The sequence below is a fragment of the Cydia strobilella genome, chromosome Z, assembly GCF_947568885.1.
Source record: "Cydia strobilella chromosome Z, ilCydStro3.1, whole genome shotgun sequence".
NCBI classification, from domain to species: Eukaryota; Metazoa; Arthropoda; class Insecta; order Lepidoptera; family Tortricidae; genus Cydia; species Cydia strobilella.
In genome coordinates, this window is record NC_086068.1 from 13,041,816 (window position 1) to 13,069,586 (window position 27,771).

General features: G+C 37.0%; 2 protein-coding genes across 2 annotated transcripts; one reads left to right on the plus strand and one right to left on the minus strand.

Moving 5' to 3' along the window:
* The first annotated feature begins 1,337 nt into the window (after positions 1–1,337).
* Positions 1,338–15,099, plus strand: LOC134754609 (sodium/potassium/calcium exchanger 3-like). Its single transcript, XM_063690928.1, has 11 exons — positions 1,338–1,801; positions 2,674–2,795; positions 5,049–5,151; positions 6,466–6,653; positions 7,206–7,353; positions 8,900–9,001; positions 9,066–9,194; positions 9,829–10,044; positions 10,524–10,625; positions 11,692–11,813; positions 13,031–15,099. Exons 1-11 carry the CDS (start codon positions 1,639–1,641, stop codon positions 13,241–13,243), a joined length of 1,608 nt encoding a protein of 535 aa, XP_063546998.1. The 5' UTR covers positions 1,338–1,638; the 3' UTR covers positions 13,244–15,099.
* Positions 15,100–15,983: 884 nt separating this feature from the next.
* On the minus strand, positions 15,984–25,532 carry LOC134755100 (uncharacterized). Its single transcript, XM_063691578.1, has 3 exons — positions 25,372–25,532; positions 16,825–16,885; positions 15,984–16,745 (listed from the first exon to the last, which is right to left on the minus strand). The coding sequence occupies exons 1-3, from the start codon at positions 25,477–25,479 to the stop codon at positions 16,159–16,161; spliced, it is 756 nt and encodes a 251-aa protein (XP_063547648.1). The 5' UTR covers positions 25,480–25,532; the 3' UTR covers positions 15,984–16,158.
* Positions 25,533–27,771: the final 2,239 nt, after the last annotated feature.

Sequence of the window (27,771 nt, forward strand, 5' to 3'; positions counted from 1 at the left end):
GGATAAATGATTTTTTTTATTTGCATTAATTATTTTTATATGATTTTGACCCATGTTCTTTCACTGGTATGCGTTAAAATTATAAATAACAAACGAAACAGTCAACGCCCTCTATACGAGTGTAGGCCAAAACTAGTGGCGCCATCTGATCGAGAACCAAATTTTCGTGATTTTCGAGGCACGTTTTTTCCTTAGACTGTATCCATCTATTACGGAGTTATATCTGTCTTTGGTAGCACACTGGTTTGCTTGATATTTTTGTGCAGCAATGAAATAAGTATATGAACTGCATTGAGTGAAACACGATAAATCAAATTTTGGTAAGCAAAGTGCGAGTCGGACTCGCGCACGAAGGGTTCCGTACCATTACGCAAAAACCGGCAAAATATCACGTTTCTTGTATGGGAGCCCCACTTAAATATTTACTTTATTCTATTTTTAATATTTGTATAGCGGCAACAGAAATACATCATCTGTGAAAATTTCAACTGTCTAGCTATCATGGTTGATGAGATACAGCCTGGTGACAGACAGACGGACGGACGAACGGACGGACAGCGAAGTCTCAGTAATAGGGTCCCGTTTTTATCCTTTGGGTACGGAACCCTAAAACGTACGGAACCCTCGGTGGGCGAGTCCGACTCGCACGTCCTGTTTTTTTTCTTTTGACTGTCACCTAGTTTTTCACTGTCAATGAGGTTGTGTTGCTTTACCACTATCAGTCAAACTTGGTCAAACTATTATGATCACAAGATCGATAATTATGTTTATTTTCACCGCTTTTTCATAAATATATCAAATTTCCAACGGTTCGAGAGTACTTACATACCTAGTCATTGTCAGTAACATATTTCTTAGGTATTTACACTGCCTATTATTTAAATACTTATAAAAAGTTTAATACGCTTTATTTACATACAAGATATATACAGTGGTACTACGTAAACGAAATTAATAACTAGCTTAAATCTAAAATAGGCCCAATTGTACCAAGGATGCTGGTGGCATTTCCTCGCTGTATCGCAATACTGATACGTTGTGCGAGGAAGCCGCCAGCTCTTCGGTCACCAGTTACGTCAACCAGACGCTTCGCGATTTCTGCAAACAACTTGTGCGCGCTGGGACCCCATGGACCTTATTTAAATTAATTAAATGTATTGTTAGGTACATAATATACCTAAGTATGTCGCTTCTAGATACGAGCAATGTAGCGTAGCAGATAGGTAAACCAGCAACATTGCTCTTACATAAATCGACTATATTTAAATAAATACCTACTTATTTACCTGCATGAGAATATCCTCGGTTCTATTGACTTTAGAATCGATAACGGCGATAGGGATACGTGAATCAAACTTGTAATAATAATGATGTTATCGATATCAACACTTGTTTACTCGTTCGGTGGCTTGAAGAAATTAGTCTCAGTAACACTTCGGCTCCTGTGACAATCACACATAAATATTAATAAATACATTTTAGTCCTTTCCTTACCAATGCAGTTGCGCTGTAAATGCAACAAACTCTTTGAATTCTTTATTTGACAAAAGCTACAAGCTAAATATATTTTTGGATCGTGACGTGATCACCAAAAATTTTATCTAGTCGAAGATCTAATTATATATTAATATATATTAAATGGCCAACATGTTAATAAGGACTAGACAAGTGCGTAAATGTAGAGTTGCAATAATTATAAGAGTGGTTCTGTTCTTTGGTTTGCCGTCCTGTTATTTGCTGGCTCGCAATGTCACGGGCACTTCACCAGAACTTTCCATTAAACAATTCAGCGTAACTTCAGGTAATACCTATTAGTTCATTTTAGCACAATACTTACTTTATTTCTTGATAACCTATACTTAGGTAGCTTGCCTAAACGTAATTTGGACCAAATACCCAAATTACGTTTAGGCAAGCTACCTAAGTATAGGTAATTTCATGTTATGTTGGAGTACGGTGAAAACAGGGGTAAGACAAATAAATCTTCCGTAACTCCGATTCACTTGTAATATTATTTTTTTCACCACACCAACTCGTAAAGGCTCTCTTTCTTCTAATAACGATGAGTAATTTGCATTTTATGCACAAGAGGAGTTGTTTCCTCACGTTGGCTGCGATAATTAACTTTTAAATGATGATTTTGAATGATAATTATTTAAAAGCGTTTTCATTCGGATTTAGTTTGTTATATTTTAATATTAGTAGTTTCCTCGCATTCAAGTGGTGAAAAAAATGCGTTACACTCGGTAGCAAAGCTTGTTCAACCCTCGTGCCTTGAAACCCTCGCAACGCTTATACTGTCAAAATGTTTTGCTGACACACACTACTATTACTCCTCGAGACCTTTGTAATGAGCCTAAACCAGATGAGTTAGTTTTTTCCTACAAGTAGTTCTGTTGGCTACCTTTCGACTGCATCATCACATCATATCAGCTATTATTACATTGTCATCGAAATGGAAATACTCGTTGAAGCTAAATAAAACTGTTTAAAAAAATGGTAATAATTACTTAAACAGACACAGATATGTCAAACAAAAAATTAAAATAAATACTTAGTAAGAAAAGTACATCAAACATCTTTATTTTAACGTTGTTTTCCCTGGTTGTAAAACGTATAATAACAACTAAGTATGTTGTATATGACTCGATGTACCAGTTAATCTGTTTACAGGGTCCATCAGCAGCTACTCGTCCCGCCACTTGCTGGCGGTGGCCGAACCGCAAAAGAACTGCACGCCCGCTGCCATTTTGGAGTTCCCATCAGACGGGTTCACTCGACCTCAAAGGCAACATGTATGTGTGTATTCACGATAATCACGATTAAGTTACAAAATAAGTAGGTACCTATCTGTGACTACAATATTGACCAAGGAAATTATTTTTCCAGTTCGGAGTTAAATTTAAGGGTTCCGTAGCGTAGTCAATTTATAATTTTTTTGCCATGTCCGTCTATCTGTCTGTCTGTCCGTCCGAGGCTTTGCTCCGTGATCGTCAATGCTAGAAAGCTGCAATTTGGCATGGATACCTACCTATTTTCACTTTAACCCTTTAGTGTGAGGTGTTAGGCCTATCAAATTAGATCAAAAAACTGGCCAAGAGCATGTCGGGCCATGCTCAGTGAAGGGTTCCGTCGTTACCCTTCTGTCACAAATAGGCTAAACTGGAGTTATTAGTAGGTAATTAGGTATAGAAGATTGTTAACAAAGGGATCAAATGATGCTTGGTGCCTTTCACCCGAATTAAAAAATCTACTTTTTATATCGAATACGAGGGATCCATAAAGTATGAAAATCAGCGAGATTGACTTACTTTTCAAATTTTTACTTTGTCGTCCTCAAAAACTGCCCATAGGCAATGGCATTACTCATTAAGCCAATGAAACTGTTTTTGAGAAATAACAATTGAATGAGTAAAATAAGCAATTGTTATCTTTATCTTACATTTTACTTTATTTACATGAATAATGCCAAATAACTTTAAAAAACCCATTTAATGTCTTAATAACGTTTGACTGTACGTCTTTTTACTATAAAGGGGAGCCTTTTTGCGATAACTCAAAAACGGCATAACTGATCATGTTGGCTAGTTTTTATTAAATTTAGAGGGGGAGGGTTACACATTTTTTTTCTTTTGGAGCAATTATTTCTGAAAATATTCCACTTATTCGTTTTTAAGACCTATCCAACGATACTGTAGGGTTGAAGCGAAAAAAAAAAATACACCCCCACTTTACGTGTAGGGGAGGTACCTTCCCTAAGAAAAATTTTTCTTTCGATTTTATTGTACGACTGTCGGATTTGTTGATTTATATATCCATGCAAAATTGCAGCTTTCTAGCACTTACGATCACAGAGCAAAACCTCGGACGGACAGACAGATAGACAGACGGACATGGCGAAACTATAAGGGTTCCTAGTTGACTACGGAACCCTAAAAAAAGCGTTTTGAGGAATTAATGCCCAGAAAGCTGGAAATAGTTATTAAGTAGTTCCTTCATTTAGTCCTAAATGAGTTAATCCGAGTTTGCGCAATACCAGGAGGTATGCATACATTTTGGGGAGCCTTGGGAGATACATGTTTCCTAGGATTGCCAAACCACTCGATGTAGAAGGAACCCATCATCAATTACAATAGCAATACACGTAGTAACTATTTATTAATCTGTGGCAATACCAGCAAAGTTTGGTAGATCAGACACTGGTGAAAAGGCGTTTTTTGAATTGTAACATGATTTATACCTTTTATTATGCATGATAAAACATTATAAAATAATTGTAATACGCCTTCATAGCGTTCCACAACCTACTATATACTATGTCTATGTCCACAACATGTATATAAGACCAAATAGTTGTACCTATGTTTTACGAATAAATGATTCTGATTCTCTTCATTCAATCTACTGCTATTTGGACGCCCAGCATAATGAATTTCGTACATTTCCCCGCCATTTTCCATCTCCATCGCATAATTATATTGCGCCGGCATCATCGACGGGGCATCAGCAATATACCAACAACAACATGTTGCGCCTGCGATACAGATAGGAAATAGAGGGGCAATGTATGAAATGCTTCGTGCCTAGCGTCCTTACTTTACATATATTTTTGTACGTATTTTAATAAGATAGTACATAAATATGTATTAAAGTATTATTAATGTATTGTTTCCTTGATTTCAATGTTTTAGGCCTCTAATTCATATTTGCATTTAATAAACAACATTAGTGTTACATAGTAAGTTTATTGACGCATAACAGCACACAATTTCCATTAAATCAATGTAATCTTTACTTGCAAGACTTTAGTTTATTTGTACATAATATATTACGGCTCGGTCTAAGTCCGAATAAATAAAACGGCTTGACGGCTGTTTACGTATGATGTGTTGTAACTAGATTAGTTTTCATTGTAACCTAATAATAGGTATTTCTACTTTACCTACCTAATACATAGTATGATGCCATACCTTCTCGAATTAAAATAATATTGACATACTCCTCATAAAGTGTCGTACTTGATTCAGATCATTACAATTATGTTATAGGGTTTTATAGCAATACATTGTGTTCTGGCGATCTATTGCTTTCTCCTGCTGGGTGCGGTGTGTGAACAATACTTCGTGCCAGCGATCGAGATCATATGCGAACGTGAGTAACCTCCACAAAAACGCCAGTTTAACAAACCTCGTTGCTCGTTGAACTGTTGAACAATGACTTCGCTGTTACGTACATGGTGCGTATATTATTTAACCCACCCACGGGGCCCACTGATTACCAGTCCGCCTGCAGTCTCTGGCCTGTCAGTTGTTCGAAACTGTCAACTTTTTGTTTTAACTGACAGGCTGATATCGTCCGGCGGACTGGTAATCAGTGGGCCCCTTTAAGTACTTGGGCGTTTTATAAAATAATATTTGTATTGAACACCTCATTCTCACAGATCGTGGTGTGTTTGGGTTCTGGGACATCTTTTTTAATGGTGGGATGGAGAATGTTGTCGATTCTGAGTAGAATGAGCCCAATAATGTCCAGATTTTGACTCCGAAAATTCGGAGTCAAAATCGCGCAGAGATCTTTCGTGCCATCTCTTTTGCAGTAGGTAATTGGTACAATCCTTAATTACATACAATGTTACAACATCGTCATATACGTAAATAAATGCTTATTTATCTAGTACCTAACATTGATTACGTTCACGAATATATCGAAGGGGAAGTTAATATTTGACCAGTTATAAGTAGCTGCCTACTGTTTACCTGATACCTACCTAATGAGTATATTTTCACACGCACGTCTCTGAGTGCTAAGGGGCTGTCATAAGTATTTTATCCAAATGCAATACAAGATAAATAATACAAAAACTCTATTAAACCGGGTCACTAACGTATATTAAGTCGACGACTGCTCGACTTGTTTCGCTACATTACGACGAGCATTCAACGGGAGCACGCGTTGGCGAGGCACTCGTTATAGAGCGAAACATGTCGAGCAATCATCGACTTCCATATATGTAACCCATTATAAGTTTATCATCGACTTAATATACGTGAGTGACCCGGTTTAATATATTTAATATGTCAGTGTCTCTCGACTCTCACGGAAGTTTTGTTACAAAAACTCTTATTTGAAGAATTGAACTAAAATAAAATTGCTGCTACAAACTAAATAATGATAAGAAGTAAACATTTACAAAATACTGAATACACAAAATATTAATGATAATTAAAAAAAGCTATAATTAAACCCAATAAAATTAACTTATTCTTAGCCTAAAATAAGTGACAAATAACCCCCTGCATCGTACCTGGCTCAAAGGTCCCCATAATGCCTGCAGCGTTCCCCCGCTGAACTGCTATGGAGACCTGTTGGACCAAGTACGACTCAGAGCGAGGATCACCACCTCAAACTAAATTAAATGAAAAGTAGTCGCAGTGGCTTGGTATATATGGAACGTTTGTATGGCAGGACTGGAGATGGAAGAGGACGTGGCCGGCGCGACATTCATGGCGGCGGCCAGTTCCAGCCCCGAGCTGTTCATCAACTGCGTGGGCACGTTCGTTACCGAGGGCGACCTGGGCGTGGGCGCTGTCGTCGGCTCCGCCGTGTTCAACGTGCTCGCGGTGCCCGCTTGTTGCGGCTTTATCGCCGGGAAGGTATCACACCATTTTATAATGGTTGTGGTTCTTAATTCGATATCGCCTGAAATTATTAAGCAGTTCTTCGTTCCTGACTCGATGTTTGCAAGGAGGTTAAAACCCGCAGTTTATAAAATGTTTTCAACTGTCTTGGAACCAAACAAAAGTTGATAGTAGGTAATATGTATATAATAAACTACTGTCCTTCTCCGGGACTCAAACTAGCTCTACGCCAAATTTCAACTAACTCGGTTTAGCGATTTAAGCGTGAAGAGTATTTATAATATTAGAAGAGTTAGACTAACAAAAGTCTGCAAAAAATTTGATAGCACACGCAGGGCAAGTGTTATTTTAAACGTCAAACTTCTATGAAATTATGACGTATAAATAATACTCGCACTGCGAAAATCGTTGCAGTCTTCTCTACTCTAGTATGGATTATTACACCGTAACATAAGAAAAGGTCACTTTCTCATCATAGTCATGAAGAAACGTTTTAAAATCCTCGAAAAGGATCAAAACATAAAGTAAGCTGGCAGAACGAATAACTTAACAGTGTTCTACATTCAGGCTGTCGAGCTGGACTGGTGGTCCGTATCCCGCGACTGCCTCATGTACGCCGTGGCTGTGGTGGCGCTCATCCTCACGCTCCTCGACAACAAGGTGCTCTGGTACGAGGCGCTGATGCTCGTGCTCATGTACACTCTTTACATACTAGGTAAATTAATTATTGCCTTGTTTACCCGATTTTAATATTTCAAAAAGAAAAGGTTGGCAAGGCTGTACCAGTATGTTTTTTTATTATTCTCGTTATTAATTTTCTTTCTTATGCTATGTTTATTTATAATAATTGTACCTAAATATATAAGTAAAATATAAAAACATTCACATTAAAAAACACTTTACCTAGGGTGCCGCCGGCACGGCCACAAAGAGAGGAACCGACGCACTACACGCACGCCGTGTCTAAGATTGACGCCTACATCTGACCCTTGATCCAGCCATATAGCGAGAGCCTCTCTAGGTGTTGGTCGAGACTATGTCTTGGTCTTTGCTATGAGACTGTTCGCTGACACGACTATTCGAATAAACGACGTCCCATATGGCACATAGCTAATCGCCATCTCGTCTCGCCTAGATACTTGCTTGACTGGTTCTTCTCGGCTTACACGAGATTCTCATCATGACATCGACGTGTACGGCCCGGCGCTGCGATCGCTCTTAATATCAGCACGATGTCAAGTTTATTGGCTATAATTGGCTTATTATTATCTTATATTAGGCAAGGGCGCGCCAAAGTTCATATAAAATTGCAAATTCGATTATTTAAACTCCGAAAATGTATCTCATACAATTTCACATCCTAATAATCATTATACATTTTCATTTTAAACAATACTCATTGGAACTTCGAATTTATTATATTCATAATGTCATTCTACATAAATATCTCTATTACTAAAATTTATGCATATATTATTATTCGACATATTGTTTTCGACCCTCACAGAACCGAAGTGAGTGACCCTCATAGTGAGCGAGCGTAGCGAGCGAACAATACCTTCCGGGGCAGATCCGACTCGGATAGGTTATGCAAAGCTCCCGCCTTAGTCTTCGAGGTTGTTTTTTTTCCTACAACCCATAAAGTATAAGTACACATTCCTACAGTACTTGGAGATATCGGGGTGCACATTATCGGTACAGTCGTGACACTGGTGACAGTGAGCGAGCGTAGCGAGCGAACAAGTCCTTCCGGGGCAGATCCGACTCGGATAGGTTAGGCTAGAAGACGATGTGTTTTTTTCTTACAATCCAATAAAGAAATTCATGCAAACAACATTATGGACACAGATACATTCTCAGTGATAACATTATGAGTAAAAAAAACCGGCCAAGTGCGAGTCGGACTCGCGCACCGAGGGTTCCGTACTTTTTAGTATTTGTTGTTATAGCGGCAACAGAAATACATGCTGTTGTCTACTCAACTCGTCAAAATTTATATCGTAATTACCCCAATGCACCCTACTCTAATGCATATGTACAGTCGAGTTCATAAATATGTATACATTTTTTCACCTTATTGCAATGGAGTAAGGTGAAGAAATGTATACATATTTATGAACTCGACTGTACATTTCGACTTTGTCCAATGGCTAAGGACACCCTGTGCGTATACTATGTGTATACACATATGTAGGATCTCCCTTAACGACTTAAATATAAGTATTAAGTATACAAATAAATGATACAATATTTGTTTACAGCTATGGCATTCAACGGGCGTTTGGGATCCTTCGTGAGAAGTGGATGTTGCTATTTGAATAAGCCTAAAATGTATAGTGAAATAACCCCTCTTCTTGCTAAAGGTATGTTTCACAAATATACATAAGTATGTATATGGAGACAATTTCTAACATTTTAATGTTTAAGGTGCAGAGAAAAGCTATTCAGTAGTTACAGACAACAATAACAACAACAACGCGTTTAATAAAATAAATCATCGTCTCGACTTGGAAAACGGTATAGAAATGGCAAGAAGGCACAATTCGAGTGACTCAGGTGAGTACTTAGTACTTGTACAAAAATTTTGATTGTACTTTTAATATATTTTTCATCGCTCCTATTACATTTCCCACCCTAGGTTGGAAAGTATTTTTTTTATTTGTACTTCGAGCAACGGCTAACAGCCATATATGTCATATTATTCAGTTAAAAGCTCTCATATTAGCTTCCAAATTTTCAGACCAAGTATTATCGATATTAAATGTCAATTGCATTGCAGTATTAAAAAAATATACTTCTTGTATTTAATACAAAATGTATGAAATAAACACAAATATTTGTTAATAAATCAATATAAATGACGATGAATGTTTAAAATATTATCATTCCAATTATAGTTTGTCAAAGGACTGTCTCATTTCAAACATAGACAGAGAGAATTATATTATCTTTGTCATACACTAGTACTAGCACTCAAAAGAAAGGGAAGAGTATTGTTCTTTTTGTTCTTACTTACTGACAATTTGGTTTGACCAACTATACTTTATATATTCACTCAGTTTTACTTTAAGGCGCGTATACATTAAGGCCGTTTCAGATACATCTCAATTTAAGATCGGATTGAATTTGACTATGATCATATTTAGCTAGTTCAAAAGAAATTTCGAGTATAATTCTGCATTTCATTCAGAGTCGAACTCCAGTGCCATATGGCCGTGGCCAGGGGAGAAATCATCGAGGTGGCACAAGGCGTTGTGGGTGTTGACGTGGCCCATCAGCCTGCTGCTGTGGCTGAGCGTGCCCGACTGCCGCCGCCGCCGCTCTCTCTATCCGCTCACCTTCCTCATGTGCATCGCATGGATCGGCGGAGTCTCTTATATAGTAGCTTGGATCATCACTATTATAGGTAGGTATAGTCTTTAGTTTTCAAGCTAAGTAGTAGCGGGTCGAATCTAATCCTATTCTTTAGTTCCTTATGTATCTACTGCCTAGGACCATAGAGATGATAATAGATAAACATTAAAAAGCGTTCTGATCTTTTTAATAGCGCCTCCGGTTTGCAGTTTCTGATACAGTCTACAGTAGGATCTCCAACTAGCTCAGCTTGAAAACTAAAGCCTATACAATCGACGATGCAGTAGAAAAACTGCAATAAATTGCAACTCTAAGCGATAAAGTTATCTCTTGCTCTATTAAGTAGGTAATACAATAAATAAACTTATTGTTAGTCAGTCAGCCTCTGATTCGACGACAATTATTTTTATTGAAATAACTGGAATAGTCGACGGTTGACTAAAAGTTCAATAAATTTGATATAGATTAAAGGCCTGTCCTAATTATTGATTAAGTAAAAATAAGTCAGTCATCACATTCTGTGATTGTCAGGTGACACTCTCGATGTTCCCGACAGCATCACCGGGCTGACGATCCTAGCCGCGGGCACCAGCCTCCCCGAAGCCGTGTCCAGCGTGCTCGTAACCAAACAAGGTAAACAACTAATAAACTTGATGAAAGCAGAAAGTGCAATCAAGAAAATACATCGGATATCGTCATATCGAAGCCGTTTTCATTTCACTAGTTCAAAACTGAAATATACCTACGGTTACACGATTACATCAAGTTTTATCGATAGAAAATCGAAGCGAAATTTTGATTATAATGTTTGCGTCTCACCACACCTGTTTCGGTTGATTGCTATAATTAGTTACCTTCAATGTATGTACAAGTCAAACTTGCTCTAGACCACACTTCAGCATGCATAATTTTGAATTACGTGTTTCGGTTGATTGCTATAATTAGTTATCTTCAATGTATGTACAAGTCAAACTTGCTCTAGACCGAATTGATTTCAATATATTGATAATCCCATTGTATAAAGCAAGTATATTTCCTACTTATCTTCTTCACATATTATGTAAGCACCTGAAAGCATGTGATAGGTGGCTTTCATTGCGCTGTGTTAGATGTGTTTTGTATCACCTGAGCGCCTAGGTTGCATTAAACTCGCGGCAGAACCTCTCACCATCTTTATAAGCATATATATAATTCATCAACTTTATATAAAGTACAGTACCGTCAGTACCGGCCAATAATATATCACCTTTGAGTGTTTTTGTATGAGTAAACAATATGTATAGGTTAGTTTCTCATCGCCCGTACAAAGGAATACTACTAGACTACCTTAAACAGTGAGGTGGAAGTCACACAAATATATAAAAAAGTGATACCGTAAAAACATAGAGGTGATATATTATTGGCCGGTACTGGGTCTACCTAGGTACCTTATTATATTTCATTCCTATTCCATTTAAAAAGAAGTCTACACACAAGGCTTTTTTTTAAATGGAATAGGAATGAAATAGAATAAGGTTTTGAGTGTTAAAAACTTAGTCTTATTTTTACCCGTATTTTATATTTACCCCACCTGTCCCTATTCCTTCGCCTAGGATTGATTGGTAGGAACTTCCTTAAAGAATAATTAAGCCTACCTACTCGTACCATTTAATTTTATTGTTATTGAGTAAGTATAGTTAAAATTCTCAATTACTTTCAGGGCACGGCACCATGGGTATAAGCAACACGATCGGCTCGAACACGTTCGACATCCTTCTGTGTTTGGGGTTGCCGTGGCTCGTGAAGTCGCTATTCTACCCAGCTTCACCAAAAAATCACTGGGTAATTTGGCGAATGATTTATAGATTAGATTTACACTCCAATGTCAGGATATTCCTATTACTTAACCAGATTAATTTGTTCTTCTCTCACCATTATGCACCTAATTACTTATGCGAATACGGATATAGCAATGATACTACGCCCGGTCATGATATAAATTCGGTCATTCCCTTTGCGTCAATGCTAATCTCGACATAATATTGTCGTTACGCCTCTACGAAGCATTTCGCTACATATCGGAAATTCCGGGAAACACAATATCGTCTACGACGTAGCGCTACGAGTGCAACTTGGCGTTGAATAAGTTTACCAATTAATGGTAGGATTGGTAGGTAGCTAGGTAGTTGAAATGTTGAAATGAAAAATCAACATGATCGATTCAAACATGATTTTTCCTAGTTTTATTCAACAACTTCTTGGCGTTCGGTCTCATGTGAACTCTACCATGTGCAGGTACAACATAGTATATGGGTCATTTTCTGAACGCGATTGTTTTTCTGTCCGAGGTGAAAATCGGAAGGTAGCATCAGATAAGATAATACGTACTATTTATTTTATTTTTTCATAAAGAAGTCACACTTTCACACCGGGGTTATTCAAATCATCAGTTTTATTTATATTATGCTTTAAAAACATGCAATAGATCTCAAATGTGAAATAGGTTCTTAATAATCCTATAAGTTTATTATTTTATTAATAATAAAACAAAGTTTAAATAAATATAAATCTTAGAAAACCGATTCCCGTGCCAGCAAAGTCCAATTCCCATGTACAGAAAAATTCCCTAGCCCGGATGAATTTTCAAACTGAAATATCTTTCAAGATTTAATGAATATGTGTACCCTGAAAGTAATAAAAATGCTCGTTTGGTGAAATTGACCTATATGTAGGAACCTACCCTTGCTCTAACTCTGCTCCAAATTTTCGTCAAAACGACCACGTACATGATAAAATAAAAAATGTATGTAATTGATTCACCTATATTTTTAAATAATGATAACTTAACGGCCGGTTTCAGCTAAAGCTTAAGGGTTCAACTCCGTTCCTACCACGATTATCGAGTCGAATTTTTTTTATATGCCTCTATGCCTGTTCTTTTGCATGACCGAGCGATAGAGAGGCAAATAGACGAACGAACGAACAAAGTGGTTCGCGGTAAGCCCTCAGATCTAAAAGTAAGTAATTGTGTTTACTACACTATGAACGTTTTATTCCAGGTGGCAATAAACTCTAGCGGTTTGTCGTACAGCGCCATCTCGCTGCTGTCCACGCTGTTCGCCCTGTACGGGTCGCTGGCGCTGAACAAGTTCCGGCTGGACTGCAAGGTCGGCGTGGCCTGCGCGGCGCTCTACCTCGGCTACCTGGTGCTCGCTGCGCTCATCGAGCTCAACGTCTTCTTCCCAGTCAACCTACCCGTCTGCCTGCATTGAACAAAAGTTCCTGTCTTCTCCATTCTTTAAAACTCCTCGTAAGGTAGATAAGTACTCGACGCACTTTTCCGAAAATACTTAGGCAAAATTAAACTGCTTCCGAAATATTTGCTATTTATTTAAACGATTATTCAAGATGTCGTAAAATGTAATTGTAATGTAAAATTTCCCCCTCTTTTATTCATCTGTTTCATGCAGAGACCGAATAACCGGTATCGGTACACCTCTTTTTATTTTATTATAAGATTTTACAAATATCATTTTAGAAATCAAATAAGATGCTAATAGGGTGACTGCTATAGTTATTGGCAACTAGAGAGGCTTTATTGGCTTGTTTCTTACTGATTTGTTAGGTGTGGCAAATTACTTTGTAGTGGCCACAATAACTATAGCAGTCACCCTATAACTAATATAAAATAATATATATAGACAAACAGACAAGACTGTTATCTGTTAAATGCGACGTTATTTTATAGTTGCTATTGATTGTTGCTGTTGAAGTTACTATTTCTAACACTAGAGGGAGTGAATGTGGATAAATTATATGCATCAAGTATTTATAGGATTCTGGTAACCACAATAGACAATTTCTTGTAAACCAAATGAATTTTGGAAATTTTTCTTATAACATACAATTATCCAACTAAATAAATCGATTGAAATATTAATGGAAATCATATCGAAGCATTATCCAATAAGCTGAACCATAGAGTAACTGATACTAAAGCGTTACTGTCATAGTAAATTTTGTAACCCCAGTAAATTCACTGCCATCTGTCGACATACTTTAAAACTAAAAATGAAGATTTATAAAAATACGATAGAATGTATTTAAATATAGATAAATGATTTTTTTTATTTGCATTAATTATTTTTATGATTTTGACCCATGTTCTGTCACTGATATGCGTTAAAATTGTTAAATAACAAACGAAACCGTCAACGCCATCTATACGACTGTAGGCCAAAACTAGTAGCGCCCTCTGAACGAGAATCAAATTTTCTTGATTTTCGAGGCACGTTTTTTCCATCTATTACGGAGTTATATCTATCTTTGGCTGAACGAATACAGAGACTTACCTACCTATTTATTATCTTATTACTTTTCATAAAACTTGTTTGTAAATGGCGTTATACCGAGCATAATAATTTATATTGGGAAAACACCATTTACGAGCAATATCTGATTCCAAGGTAGTCACGTTTTTTTCTAATGACAAGAAAGTCATGCTGTCTGAAGAGGTTATAAGTCGAATATTTTTTGTAAATCAAGCTAAATAGTTGGAATGTTAACAATATGTTAATAAGTTCAACAATATGGCGGACGTTTTTATATGTATATATTATAATCAACACTTTGTTATAGCTATTAATTTCCTTGCAAGCGTGATGAAAGATGTCGTGTGTGACAATATATGGGCAACTTTTAAATTGTTATTGAAAACTACAAAATTTCAGTCCTGAAACCCATTTGACCTTTCATTAATAGTATTAGCCATACCAAAGAGAATTATATCTCTCTATTGTAATAGAGAGGTAAACACTATGAAAAAACGTGCCCCCTTAGTTTGACATCCAAACTAGATGGCGCTATACTGCGTCATATGTTTTGTTTTGCGGTCACTAAATTGTCAAACGTCAACTTTTGACAATCAGAGTTACCGCAAAATGTATGGAGCTGTACAGCGCCATCTCGTTTACCTGTCAAATTCAAAGCACGAAATTGTCTTAGATTTTACGCATCTTACTCAATCAATGTATCTTTGGCATACCCTTATGTTTACTTACTTATTTAGTATTAGGGTTATTATTTACAGATAAGGAATTTAAGATTTCAATAAAAATAAGACAAACAATATTTGTTTTTTTTTTTTTTTGATTAATCAAAATCATACTACATACTTCAGACATTATTGTCTGAAAATAAATTAAGCAAGTAAACAGGATAACTTCAAATACGTGATATAAAGAACAGTGTTAACTGACATCCTAACATTCCTAAATGTGTCTTAGTGACATAATGGTCACTATATTCTAAGACTACAGATATATGTTGCGCGCCTTGTAGAAACGGATCAATACACTGGCTACTTACTTACTTATATATTAACTGGTAATACTCATATTAACCGCGATGCTCGGTATGCAAGGCCCCGGACGAGCTACGCTACGTCTACGTACCTATAATATTAAACTCAGCCGGGAACAAGTGAATGACTTTCACTACCGCGCAGTGCGTCGCTAACGGTTCGCTATTATTGCTTTATCAGATTAATTCATTCCCAGTGAATGATTTCATTACCGCGTTAAAATAACAGCTGAAACATGCGCCATATTATTATGACTAATTATAAAACTTACAAGTTAATAGACCGTGAGTCAGTTTAATTGTTCAGCGGTACGTTCTTTTCATTCATCGTGATCGTGAAAGAACGCAGTAGTTGCTAAAATCGATACCAACCATTGAAAAGTCAGTTTCGTCACAATCGTCACAACATATAAGACGTTCAACTTTTCCATTCCGACGCGTAAAAGTGTAAAAAATAGACAATACATAATCGGCATCTGTAATTAGAAGTGGCACACGCGATCGGCGACAACAATGTGCGGCGCACACGGTGGTGGTGGTGGTGGCGGTGCGGTAACCGCCGCCGCGCCGGTGCAGTTGATCGGTGCTGATTAAATAACGGAGGGAAGCAGCACTTCCTACCTATCCTAACGCGACAATAAAACGATGGGATCCGTTCTGTTCATTTATTAATTACTGAATCACAATTATTCCGGCCATGTCATCGCAATGAAACGGTAACAAGTAGCAATGAGCGGCGGCTAGCTTACTATAACATTAATACGAGAAAAAATACATTCTTACATACATATCTTACGGTACCTAATCTAAAATTAATGTTTAATAACTATCTGGGGATGATGGAGCGTAATAACCGCTCCCACAAAGTGGGTGGTCGGGGGGTGGTGTACATGGTAGGCATGGTAGACATGCACACTTTAAAAGGTCTCCGTGATGTCTCTTGCATCACAAAAGGATAGGGATGTTTTAATAATGGCGATACGGAAGTTCCAACCAAACTTAAAGATGTCTTAGGAAACTTGATCGGTTGACTTTTAACCACTTGCCGCTGATTGCTGGCGCCTCCGAGAAGAACGATGGGGATTGAGCTCGCCTTTGTCGTCTTTGGGGGCGGTTTTGTTGTAGTAGTCGCCTTCGTTCTCGGCAACCGTGTAGTAGTCTCTATAATTTCATGGAAAATTGAATCTTCGTAGTCTCGGTTCTCGTCCGCGAAAGGGGACACAAACACGAGTTGTTTCAAGCTATTTATATCTTGCACGAGTTTCGCGTGCTCCTTCACTATGTCGTCGGCTTCGGGCAGAAGTTGATCGATCCTAGGCGATATTTCGTTGATGTGTATCAGTGGTCTGCTAAGAAATGTAGCCGTAGTGGGCGGAACAAACATAGGGCCAACCTGACGCGGAAGACGCCGTCCTAAGTATACAAATATACACATGTTAGTACATACAATAAATATTCAAATGGATTGAACTAGGAAAAGCAGTACATTTACCTGTATTAAACGTCCGTGCTAAAGTGTCGGCACTATAATTTGGTAATTCCAAACAATTGACCTAAAACAATAGAAATATATGCTTAGATAACTTATAATAAACAAAAGAAACGTACTAATAGTACCTATTTAGAAACTACGAATAGGAGTGTCAAGCGTGTATTTCGCTTCCTGTATGATGCACGCGGCTATACTCGTACTGAATCATTTAGTTTACTTAACTCTACACATAAACGAACCGTAAGCTTATTGTTATGTAATATTTCTGAACATCCTAATTAGTAGAATAATAAGTTTTATATTTCGTGTACTTTGCTGCCATTTATTGAAATCCAATATTGTTAACAGGATTTCTGATCGTCGTGGGATGTGAATAAACTTTAGTCGATATGTACATTCTAATAAAGTAAAAATCCGCCCAGGTGCATGTCGAATCGCTCCCCGAGGTTTCCGTACCAATCCAGTATTCTTTATCATCACACGGAGTTTGGGAAATCGAACAAATAAAATGCGTATCATTAGCATGAAGTCAGTGATATATTATACCTAGTCTACTGAAAAATTCGGTTTTTGTTGTTATAGCTGCAATAGAAAAATACACTGTGTATTTCAAGTACATACCTAATATGGCCCTTTAAATTTTCCACATATGCACGTATAGATTTAGATTTAGATTTATTTATTTCATAATATTAAATTACATTATAAATTATTTTAAGCTAATCTATACGAATTTATATTATGATCGTCAACTATTATATACAAATGTCAATACAGATAAAAATCATCGTCAAATATCAATAGCAAAATAAATTCATCACAAAGTAAAATAAATATTGGGAAATAAATATACAATGTCAAATAATAGCATGGTTACGAAAAAGATGATAAGTCGCCATCTTCGCCGTCGCCGTCGCCGTCAGTCAAATCAGTCTAAGCATGACGCCGGCGACGCGCAGCGTCTGCCCCTACGACTTGTTGATGGTCATGGCGAAGCATTGATGGTCATGGCGAAGCAGACGCTCACAGGAACCTGTAGGCGCTTGAAGCGGAACAGGAAATTGTTCGGGATGAGGGGGATGCGCGGGATGAACACGGCTTCTCCGGCGCCACACTCCGTCAGGATCTGCGCCTCCATATGTTTTGCGTACGATGTCTTTGGGATCACAATCGAGACGCGCTGGCTTGCCGTTTCAGCCGAAAGCGAAGCGACCTGCCTGGCTAGAGCGCCACTGAGTCTCTCACAGTGGTCTTTTCTCAGACTCCTGAGACCGTGCCCCTTGTAGCCTCAATGCGTTGCGAGACTTAAACTATCGTGAGACATATTTCAAAATATTTAGATCAGTACTACAATAATAGTGAGTAAAAACCGTACTGATCAAAATATTTTGACATAGAATAATGTTTTTTTTTTTTAAAGTAGCCACCTTCGTGGCCATTATTAAGAGGAAAGGACACGGCCGCTTCTCCATACAAACGCAGTCTCCATTTTCCTCTATATTATGAAAATATGTTTAGGTACATAAATTGATGTACTACAATAATAGTGAGTAAAAACCGTACTGATCAAAATATTTTGACATAGAATAATGTTTTTTTTTTTAAAGTAGCCACCTTCGTGGCCATTATTAAGAGGAAAGGACACGGCCGCTTCTCGATACAAACGCAGTCTCCATTTTCCTCTATATTATGAAAATATGTTTAGGTACATAAATTGATGTATATTTATTTACCATAGCTAAACGGTACGTTTTCTACGTTTGACTTTTTTTGATTTTTTGATTATTGTAAAAATTAGGAGCGAAAAACTGATTTCAAACAAACTTTTTAATGCTTTTAACTTTTATAATAAGTAATTAAAAATTCCAAAAACACAAACGTACACGGGACATAGCTGTGGTTGATACACAACTAATTGTTTCAAAATATTTTGAATGATGTTAATATCAAGAGAGGAAAATGAAGACTAACAGTTGTATGAAAAGGTGATTTCGCGCGGGTCCTCCACTTTCGTCTTAAGTGCTTAAAGGATGCGATACGTATGAATATGGATGCGATATAATTACGATTAGGTATTTGACAGAATTAATCTTGGTGTTCCTAAGATGTATTTAAGAAGTGGAGCTACCTGATGTAGGGGGATGGGGATGTTTAAGATTAGGTTCTAAGTCGTTTAGTATCATTTTCAACTAAATCAAAAGACGTATACGTAGATTTCATGTAAATCAGTTCAGGCGGTTATTGATTCCCCCTACAATATTACACCTTCCTTTTCAGTTTTAAAGTATTTTTTTTGGATAAAAGCTACCCTATGTTCTTCTACGGGAGTCTATACCAAATTTTATCTAAATCGGTTCAGCGGTTATTGAATCCCATATGAATTTCCACCTCCCTTTTCACACCCTTAAGGGATGATGTTTGAGATTAAAACTATCCTATATACTTCCCTAGGACTCAAACTATCTCTATACCAAAATTAAACTAAATTGGTTCAGTGGTTTAAGCGTGAAGAGGAATTAAAAAAGGTATTACTTTTTCATATTTTTTGTGTTTTCACTCCGGAATGGTGTCATTTTGATATCATAAATGAATTCGGCATACCCGATTTATACAAAAACGATACCTAACTTGGCCTAGTATCTTAAATGATATAGTTATCAAGATAAAGTTTTTAACCCCTTTTTCATCACCCTGGGGGAAGAATTTTTAAAAACGCTGAAAGTAATTTTCTTGCTTTTTAATATAATAACTTTTTGCAAAGTTTCTAATTCCTAGCTTAAAATAAAATTTGCACCCCAAGACAAACTGTCATCCCCTTTTCGACCCCCTGAGGCGTTAAGTTTCCAAAAAGTCGAAATTACTTTTTTTATAATCGTCTATTATACCTTTCTAAGAAGTTTTAAAGCATTTGTAATGGATTCAAACTTTCAACCCTCTTAACCCCGTTAGGGGACGAATTCTTGATAACGCTGAAATCACTTTTCCAATAATATGCCTATATACAAAGTTTCAAGTAACGCACTCGAAAAACATTTTTATATCCATACAAACTTTCAACCTCTCCTTCACCTCCTTAGGGGATGAATTTTCAAAAACGCTGAAATTAGTTATATTATTACTCGTATTTCAATAATATATATTTTTACGAAGTTTCAAATTGCTAGCTTAAAATAAATCTTGAACCCCATACAAACTTTCATCCCTTTTTTAACCCCCTTAGGGATAAAATTTTAAAATTTTTTATAGCCTATAACCTGACCGTGGTTTTTTTCGACAGATTAGTAAAGTTTGCATCAAAATCCGTTCAGCCGTTTTCATTTGATGCGCGGTCAAATATACAGACAAACAGATAAACAGACAAACAGACAAAAATTCTAAAAACTATTGGAACGTGTTCTGTTATCGATTCTTAGTATCCCCAGTCAATTTTTTTTCGAATATCTTCCATGTACAGACTTTCGACCCTCTTTCGCTTTATTATGTGTAGATGTACAGTTGAGTTCATAAATATGTATACATTTTTTCACCTTATTGCAATGGATTAAGGTGAAGAAATGTACACAGATTTATGAACTCGACTGTACATATACTAACTAACAACATCTTACTTTTCATAATTTCTACCATAAAAATTGACACTGCGCACTTTTTATATACATAGTAGCAGCGGTGCACGCGTTGCACGTATTTTAAGCATTTTGGAGGTTTCAGGAGTACTTATCTACCTGGTTTAAGTGGTTTATTAGAAACATTTGAAATTCACGGGAAGTAGAATTTTGATCGACGAATTTCAAAAAAATCATGCGATGCAAATTAACTCTGATAGAGAAAGGGGGTCTTTTAGTTACGTTAGGTACTTGATACTTCAGGTACTTGTTCGTTAATGAACAATATTTACCTACACTCGTAAGTAGGTACCTACAGTTATTTATTGTAAAATATCGTGTCTACTACATGTTATAATCTACACGCACACACACACTCGATACGGAAATCAGTACGTACCTATTGCGCTAAGTATCGCAAGTGAATGATAACATTGTGATCTATATGGATAATAAGCGGTGTAAAAAATCGAGCATTCGTGCTTGCGAATAATTCTTGCGTCGTTAACAGCACGGTAATTGCCAATTTGCGAGTATTTCATGTTAATTGCTTCTGACGTGACTGAATTCGATCGAGTAGTCGCATCATTCATTCCCAGTCCCACTGTGTGCTCTGAGATTTACCATTTGAATAATTGTGTAACTGGGATTTTCAATAATTATAAATACGAATACGAAAAATAGATAAAAGTAGTGGGTTAAATCTTTGTCTTAATACATTGACAGATGATTCAGTAAGTAAACGACTCTAAAACTAAAAAATTGGTCAAGTGCGAGTCGGACTCTCTTCTCAAGGGTCCCGTACATCACACAATTTTTAACAATGTTTTTTTTGTACTAGAAACGTGAGTGAAACGTCTTGAAAATTCCCAATGGGTCAGATCAAAAACCAGATGTAACGGGAAGTGGAAGCGGCTTATATCTCTGCAACTATGCAAAGTAGCTTGGATAGGAAGATTAAATGCCGAACAATAGAACAAGTGTTCCAATGCCGAAGGCCGAGCTCCGCGTAGGGCTGAAATCTCGGAGCGTCCGACGGGTTCGCGCTTTCCACAACTTCTGCAAATATTTTAATAGAGAAGGCTGAAGAGAGTGCTGCATGAATATAGTGCTCAAACATGTAACAATAGTACCTACAAGTACCAAGTAGCTTGGCATCGACTTCAAACGTATCAGTTTGCTAGCGCATATAAAACGAGATAATATTTTATTTTTTCCCGTTTGAAGTCGGTTTTACTTTTTTTTTTGTCTAATTTTATTTCTAATTTTCTCATTTACCCCCCAAAAGTGGTCCCTATGTTTAAAATTCATTTGTCGACGTTACATGCCCGTCTTTGGGTCACAGACTTACATATGTGTACCAAATTTTAACTTAATTGGTCCAGTAGTTTCGGAGAAAATAGGCTGTGACAGACAGACAGAAGAACAGACAGACGCACGATCCTATAAGGGTTTAGTTTTTTTTTTCTTTTTGAGGTACGGAATCCTAAAAAATATAAAGAAGTTTGTTGATACAAGTTTGAAATATAATATCAAAGGGCTTAGGTTAGGAGAAGTTAACGCCGAAGTAGACCGCCTAAAGACGCAAGTCTTACACCAGTAAAAGAAAACGATGAGTATAGTTTTTTTTGTTCTTATTTACTGACAATTTGGTTAGACCAACTACATTAAAGATCATTTCGATAGGCATTATACTTAATGTTTTAACTAGGTACTTTTTGTCGATCATATACAGAAGACTTAAGGTGAGATTATCTAGGCCAATTTCTGGTAGGTATACTATAGGTAGTATTATAGAGAGAGTTTGACGTATTACCGTATTTAAGGTAAATAAGGTCTACTGTCCTTAATTTTTTTTTAAGAAATTACAAGCAAATATCAGCCTTCGTGAATTAAGTATTGTGACCTTAGTCCGATAATGAAGCGTATTTTAAAGACTAATAAACTCTTAAGTACTAGAAATAAAGTAGAATTTTAGAGTTAGACCAAGAAAAGTGCAACGTTTTTGATAGTACACGCAGTGCAAGTGTTATTTTAAACGTCAAACTTCTATGAAATTATGACGTATAAATAACACTTGCACTGCATTGCTATCAAAATCGTTGCAGACTATTCTTGGTTTAACTCTACTAATGCTGTAATTATGTAATGCGATATACTAAAGACAGACAAAAAAATGAGGCGATAGAAAAGTTTCACTTTAAAATTAATACCTAAATTGTTCTCAGTTATAACTTATGGCGCTATTATATTATTTTGATTTAAAAAGTTGGTTGTAACTAACGATAATGCTAAAGGAGCACGCGATTACTCAGTCTAGTCAGGTCATAAGTTCTGTGAGTTCTGTCACAAAGGTTTTGACTAATAAAATGTAATACAAACCATTTAATTAAAAAAAAGTGAGCCATGATTTGAAAGCTTGTTGTACACTGATCAAAATATGATCAAAATGTAATATAATTCGATATATTTTTTATACAAGTTTAAATTTAGATCGCGACTTTATTTACTACTTGTTTACTTTGGGAGAACTATTATATAATCTGTGCTTTGGGATTGTCGTTAGCCGCGAATAGGCGGCTGGATTGTGAAAAATTATACTTCTCAAAAGGAAATAAAAATCAGTGTCACATTAATAAAATAGGTAAGTACAATTGTTTATTTCTATTAACCTACTTTATTAGAACGTTATTTTATCTCCAGCATTTAGTTCTCCGACAAGTCCGTACTTCAGCTAATACCCTTCAAACTTATGGTACTTTTCAACAACACGCATATTTTTCACTGCCATCCTTCGAGTAGGTTGGGTAAAACATGAACAGTTGCAATTTTCGCAGTCCCAAGAAAAGAACCAGCTTTTGTTTATGTAAGATACAACCATGTAAAAAAGAAAAATAAATTAATTAATAGAGATAAAAATAACCTTGAACAGGCCGCGTTGTAGATTTTTTTCGTTAGAAAAGCTTTTGCTGCCAGGGCACTTTGCCAACGTCAAGTTTTTTAGGGACAAACAGAGGAGTGCACCTGATTTAGCCCAGAATTTTGAATTAGATTGTATATAGTTATATATGATGTTAGATGAAGAATGAAGGCTGGCGTCCACTAGACTCGCCGAGGCGAATCGAATCGAATCGCAATAATTCGCCTTCTATACATTTACTATGAATGGTAAATTCGATTCGACGCGCCGCGGCTCTTCGTCAATAGACGCAGTTTCATAGTAAATGTATAGAAGGCGAATTACTGCGATCCGCCTCGGAGAGCCTAGTGGACGCCAGCCTTAAGAATATCCGTTACATTATGTCAACGCCAAACGTCAAATGTTAAACGAAAAGGACACACTTATGGCACTTATGCATCTGAAGGAGAGTAACTCTCCTGTTGTTGTTGTCCCTCGTTTTAATACGTCATGTCTTTTAAAGAGCAAGCGAATAGACCCTAAGTAGTTTTGCGGAAATATGACATTCTTGTTCTGGTATTTTTTATTTAGGTTACCAATATTTTCGTCTGTATACGGATCTAAGGATAAATACGGTCTAAAAAGGTGCGAAATTAAAATATTCTATGGGACGATAACCGTTCGCGTCTACGTTTGTGAAATTTGCCCTTTTTTTACTGACGGAAATGGCTTAACAGATTATAGTTAACAAAGTGCTGCACAATGCACGACTATCGTCTATTTTTTAAGGTTTTGTGAGAAGACCAAGATAAAAGGGTCACTGAACCCCATGTCTTAAACAGTGTTCCATTTTAATAGTGAATACATCTGTCCGTGTAATGAAATATCGTGCAGGTAAGTACGTACGCTTGAGTTTAACCTTTTTACAGCATCATATACCAGGATAACAATACACTTCTTTTTTTGGGCAGTCGTGTAAAAATTGGACATTTTAATAAAGAATCCGAGAATCCTCAATTTTCAAAGTTTATTGAGGCAACGACGTACTGGCTCTCTGCATGCTAAGTTACTCGTATGATCTTAAAGAACAAGGCCTGCTCTATGCGTCACATATATACTCTGTCAAGCCATTTCCGTCAGTAGAAAAGAGCGGCAAATTTCAAAAATGTAGGCACGAAGGGTTATCGTCCCATAGAAAATACGAATTTTGCGCTTTTTTCTACTGACAATCATGTTTGACCGGCTGACTATATAATAATATTACTTTGTTACAGAAACCTTTAAAATGACAATACCGTACTCAATCCTCAGGGGGGCCCCGAAGGACAGACAGTAACAGTATATTTGATTACGTACCCATTATAAATAGAATATCATAGTAGTAAAATGTTAGTTTAATTCGCTTTCTTTATTTTCCAACAGGGCCCAAGTCTTGTGCCCAAGGGCCCCAGCAGAGTTTAAGATGGCCTTGTAAATGGATCAAAATTCCCTACGGACGTGGTGAAAAAAAACTAATGCGTGATTTTGAGGTGCGTTGCTCGTTCATTATAAAGCATGTACGCGAGGTATGGCAATATCGAATAATCACTAAATAGGCATTTTTTATTTGTAATTAGTTTCTCTATTTACTTAATATGTTTAAATTTATTCAATAACTCTTAATTCATAGATGTTCTGTAGAGTTAACGGAATGACAATTTATGGCTACACTAGGTATGTAGGTACTTAGCTGTCTGAATTAATTGCATTTGCACTAGCGTGGAATTAATATCGAAAGTTCTCTTTTTACCCGATGTTTCATGCAAACAAAAAACTGAAAAATCGCAATGCGCATTCATAAACTAAACTAATTCTAAAAATGGACAGTTTTACGAAACCCCTCACGACTGTCAGTTTAATGGTAATAAATGTGACAAGGGTTTTCATAGTTTTCACTGAAAAAGGGGACAGGAGCATAATTTTATATTTTATATTCGGGACTATCCATCGACGATTATATAATTCGACGTTACCTCAAGACACCTTATATTGAATGTGTATTACCTGTGGTGGTGGTAAAAAAGGTCTGGATCGTGTGAAGAATCCAATATTGATCGTGGCTCCCACAAGCAGAAGCGTGGAGGCCTGCCACAGCGCCGCCCACCGCCACATGTTAGCGCACTGTATCTACTGGCGACAAAGTGAGCTGCCGGCGCCGGCGTCGCTAACACCTCCCTTCTCCAGTACATTGGTAGGAAAAACGCTGTGACTTTTCTTCAACATTAACTAATGTTCCTTCCTTTGTAACTTTATGGCAAATAGAATCGTATGTATAGTAAGCTAGCTACCTAGTAGGTACTTCAGTGTAAATCTTTTAAGTTTTGTACTTCTGCGTAAGGATAAGCAAAATATTATTTTACTGGTTAATTAATCATTTTAACAACGTCATAGGCAGAGTGATCTACCAAAGAGATAAAGGCCAACCGACGACCTGGCCATATTTCTCAGCAACTGGCCAAAAATTGCCCTATGTAAATCAAAAGGATTAGAAATAGATTTCATCGCCTAGAGGCGACGGTCTTGGCCCAGCAGTGAGACATATTTGATACCTTCCGAACTGTTCTCAACTATCCCAACCCATATTGAATAGAATCTGATTTTGCAATCGATAATTCGCCTGACGTAACTGTAGCGCAAGAAAATTCGTAATTATGTGGCATCTAGACTAGATGAATATTCACACGGCATTATATAGATATTTGAGATATTTCTTGTTAAAACAAAAAGGACGAATTCACGTACTCACTTCTGCACGTAGTCCTCATTTTCCAGGATTCAATGTTGAATTGAGGGAACTGTTCAAATCTTATAGGCATGTAGGTATAGCGATTTTTGTATTTTCATCATCTTTGATCCATCTCCAAGTATTTGCATTCAAAAAAGTGCCAGAACTAAACTACAACGACGCGTAGGTATTTCATGATGGTTAGTTCCTTGAGGAATTGAGAGGGAACTCCTCAAATATTGAATTATTTTATTCACATCCGGACCTTAAAACGTATCCGAAGCGCAAAACTGTTTAGAGACACGATTGCTTGGCCAGACAGGAATTTGCTGCGTCTAGCAAATTGTTGCGTCAGTCATAACAAAAAATTGAAACTACAAATGGAAAAAAAGAAAAAGATAAAAAAATATTTTTTATATTAGCCATATTAGGTATGCGCTAGGGACTGATATATTTGAAGTCTTACAATATTTTAAATTTACGTTGTTTAAATTGTTATTGTAATTTATAGTCGGTCAAGTCGTTTCCGTAGAAAAAAGCGGCAAATTTAAAAAAACACCGGCCAAGTGCGAGTCGGACCCGCCCACGGAGGGTTCCGTACTTTTTAGTATTTGTTGTTATAGCGGCAACAGAAATAAAATTTCAACTGTCTAGCTATCACGGTTCATTAGATACAGCCTGCTGACAGACAGACGGACAGCGGAGTCTTAGTAATAGGGTCCCGTTTTTACCCTTTGGGTACGGAACCCTAAAAAAAGTAGGCGCGATGGATTATCGTCCCATAGAAAAATTGGATTTCGCGCCTTTTTCTACTGACAAAGTTGTTTGACGGACTATAATAATATATAAAAAACGATTAGGAACATGTATGACTAGCGACCCGCCCCGGCTTCGCACAGTTTACACAAAACCATAACAAATTATTTACCTAACCTTCTTCAAGAATCACTATTAATAGGTGAATACCGCATGAAAATCCGTTCAGTAGTTTTTGAGTTTATCGCGAATATATACAGACAAGTTACAGACAGAAAGACGCGGACGGGGACTTAAAGGCGCTAGTCGCTATTTTTGGCCCTAAACTCTTACTTTCTAGAGTATATATCTTCTTAGCGGTTCAACAAAAAAATATGAAAATAATTTTTAAGAAAAAAAAACCGACTTCAATGGGCGACTGAAAGTTCACTTATTGTTGATGGTGCGCTCTTAGATTCCAGACAATGAAATGAAAAAGACAGCATCTTTTGCCTAATTATGTAGAAAAGGAGGTAAAACCACCCACTTTTCTAGTAGCATTTCGTTTTAGTAAGGGTCGCAGTTCTCACATAACCTAACCTACTTTTCTGATAGCATTTCGTTTTTATAAGGTTGACAGCTCTAACCTAACCTAACCTACTTTTCTGATAGCAGTTCTGTCTGTGAGAATCGCAGTTCAAAATCCACCCACCCACCTAACCCACTTTTCTAGTAGCATTTCCGGGTCCGGGTCTGGGTCCGGATCCGAGTCCGGGTCCGTGTCCGGCTGTCCGGGTCCAAGTTTGGGTCAGAGTTCGGTCCGGGTCCGGGTCCGAGTTGAGGTCCATGTCCAGACCCGGGTCCGGGTCCGAGTCCGGGTCCAAGTTTGGGTCTGGGTCCATAAGGAAGAGAACAAATCGCCAAACGGGGACTATGTGTCATTG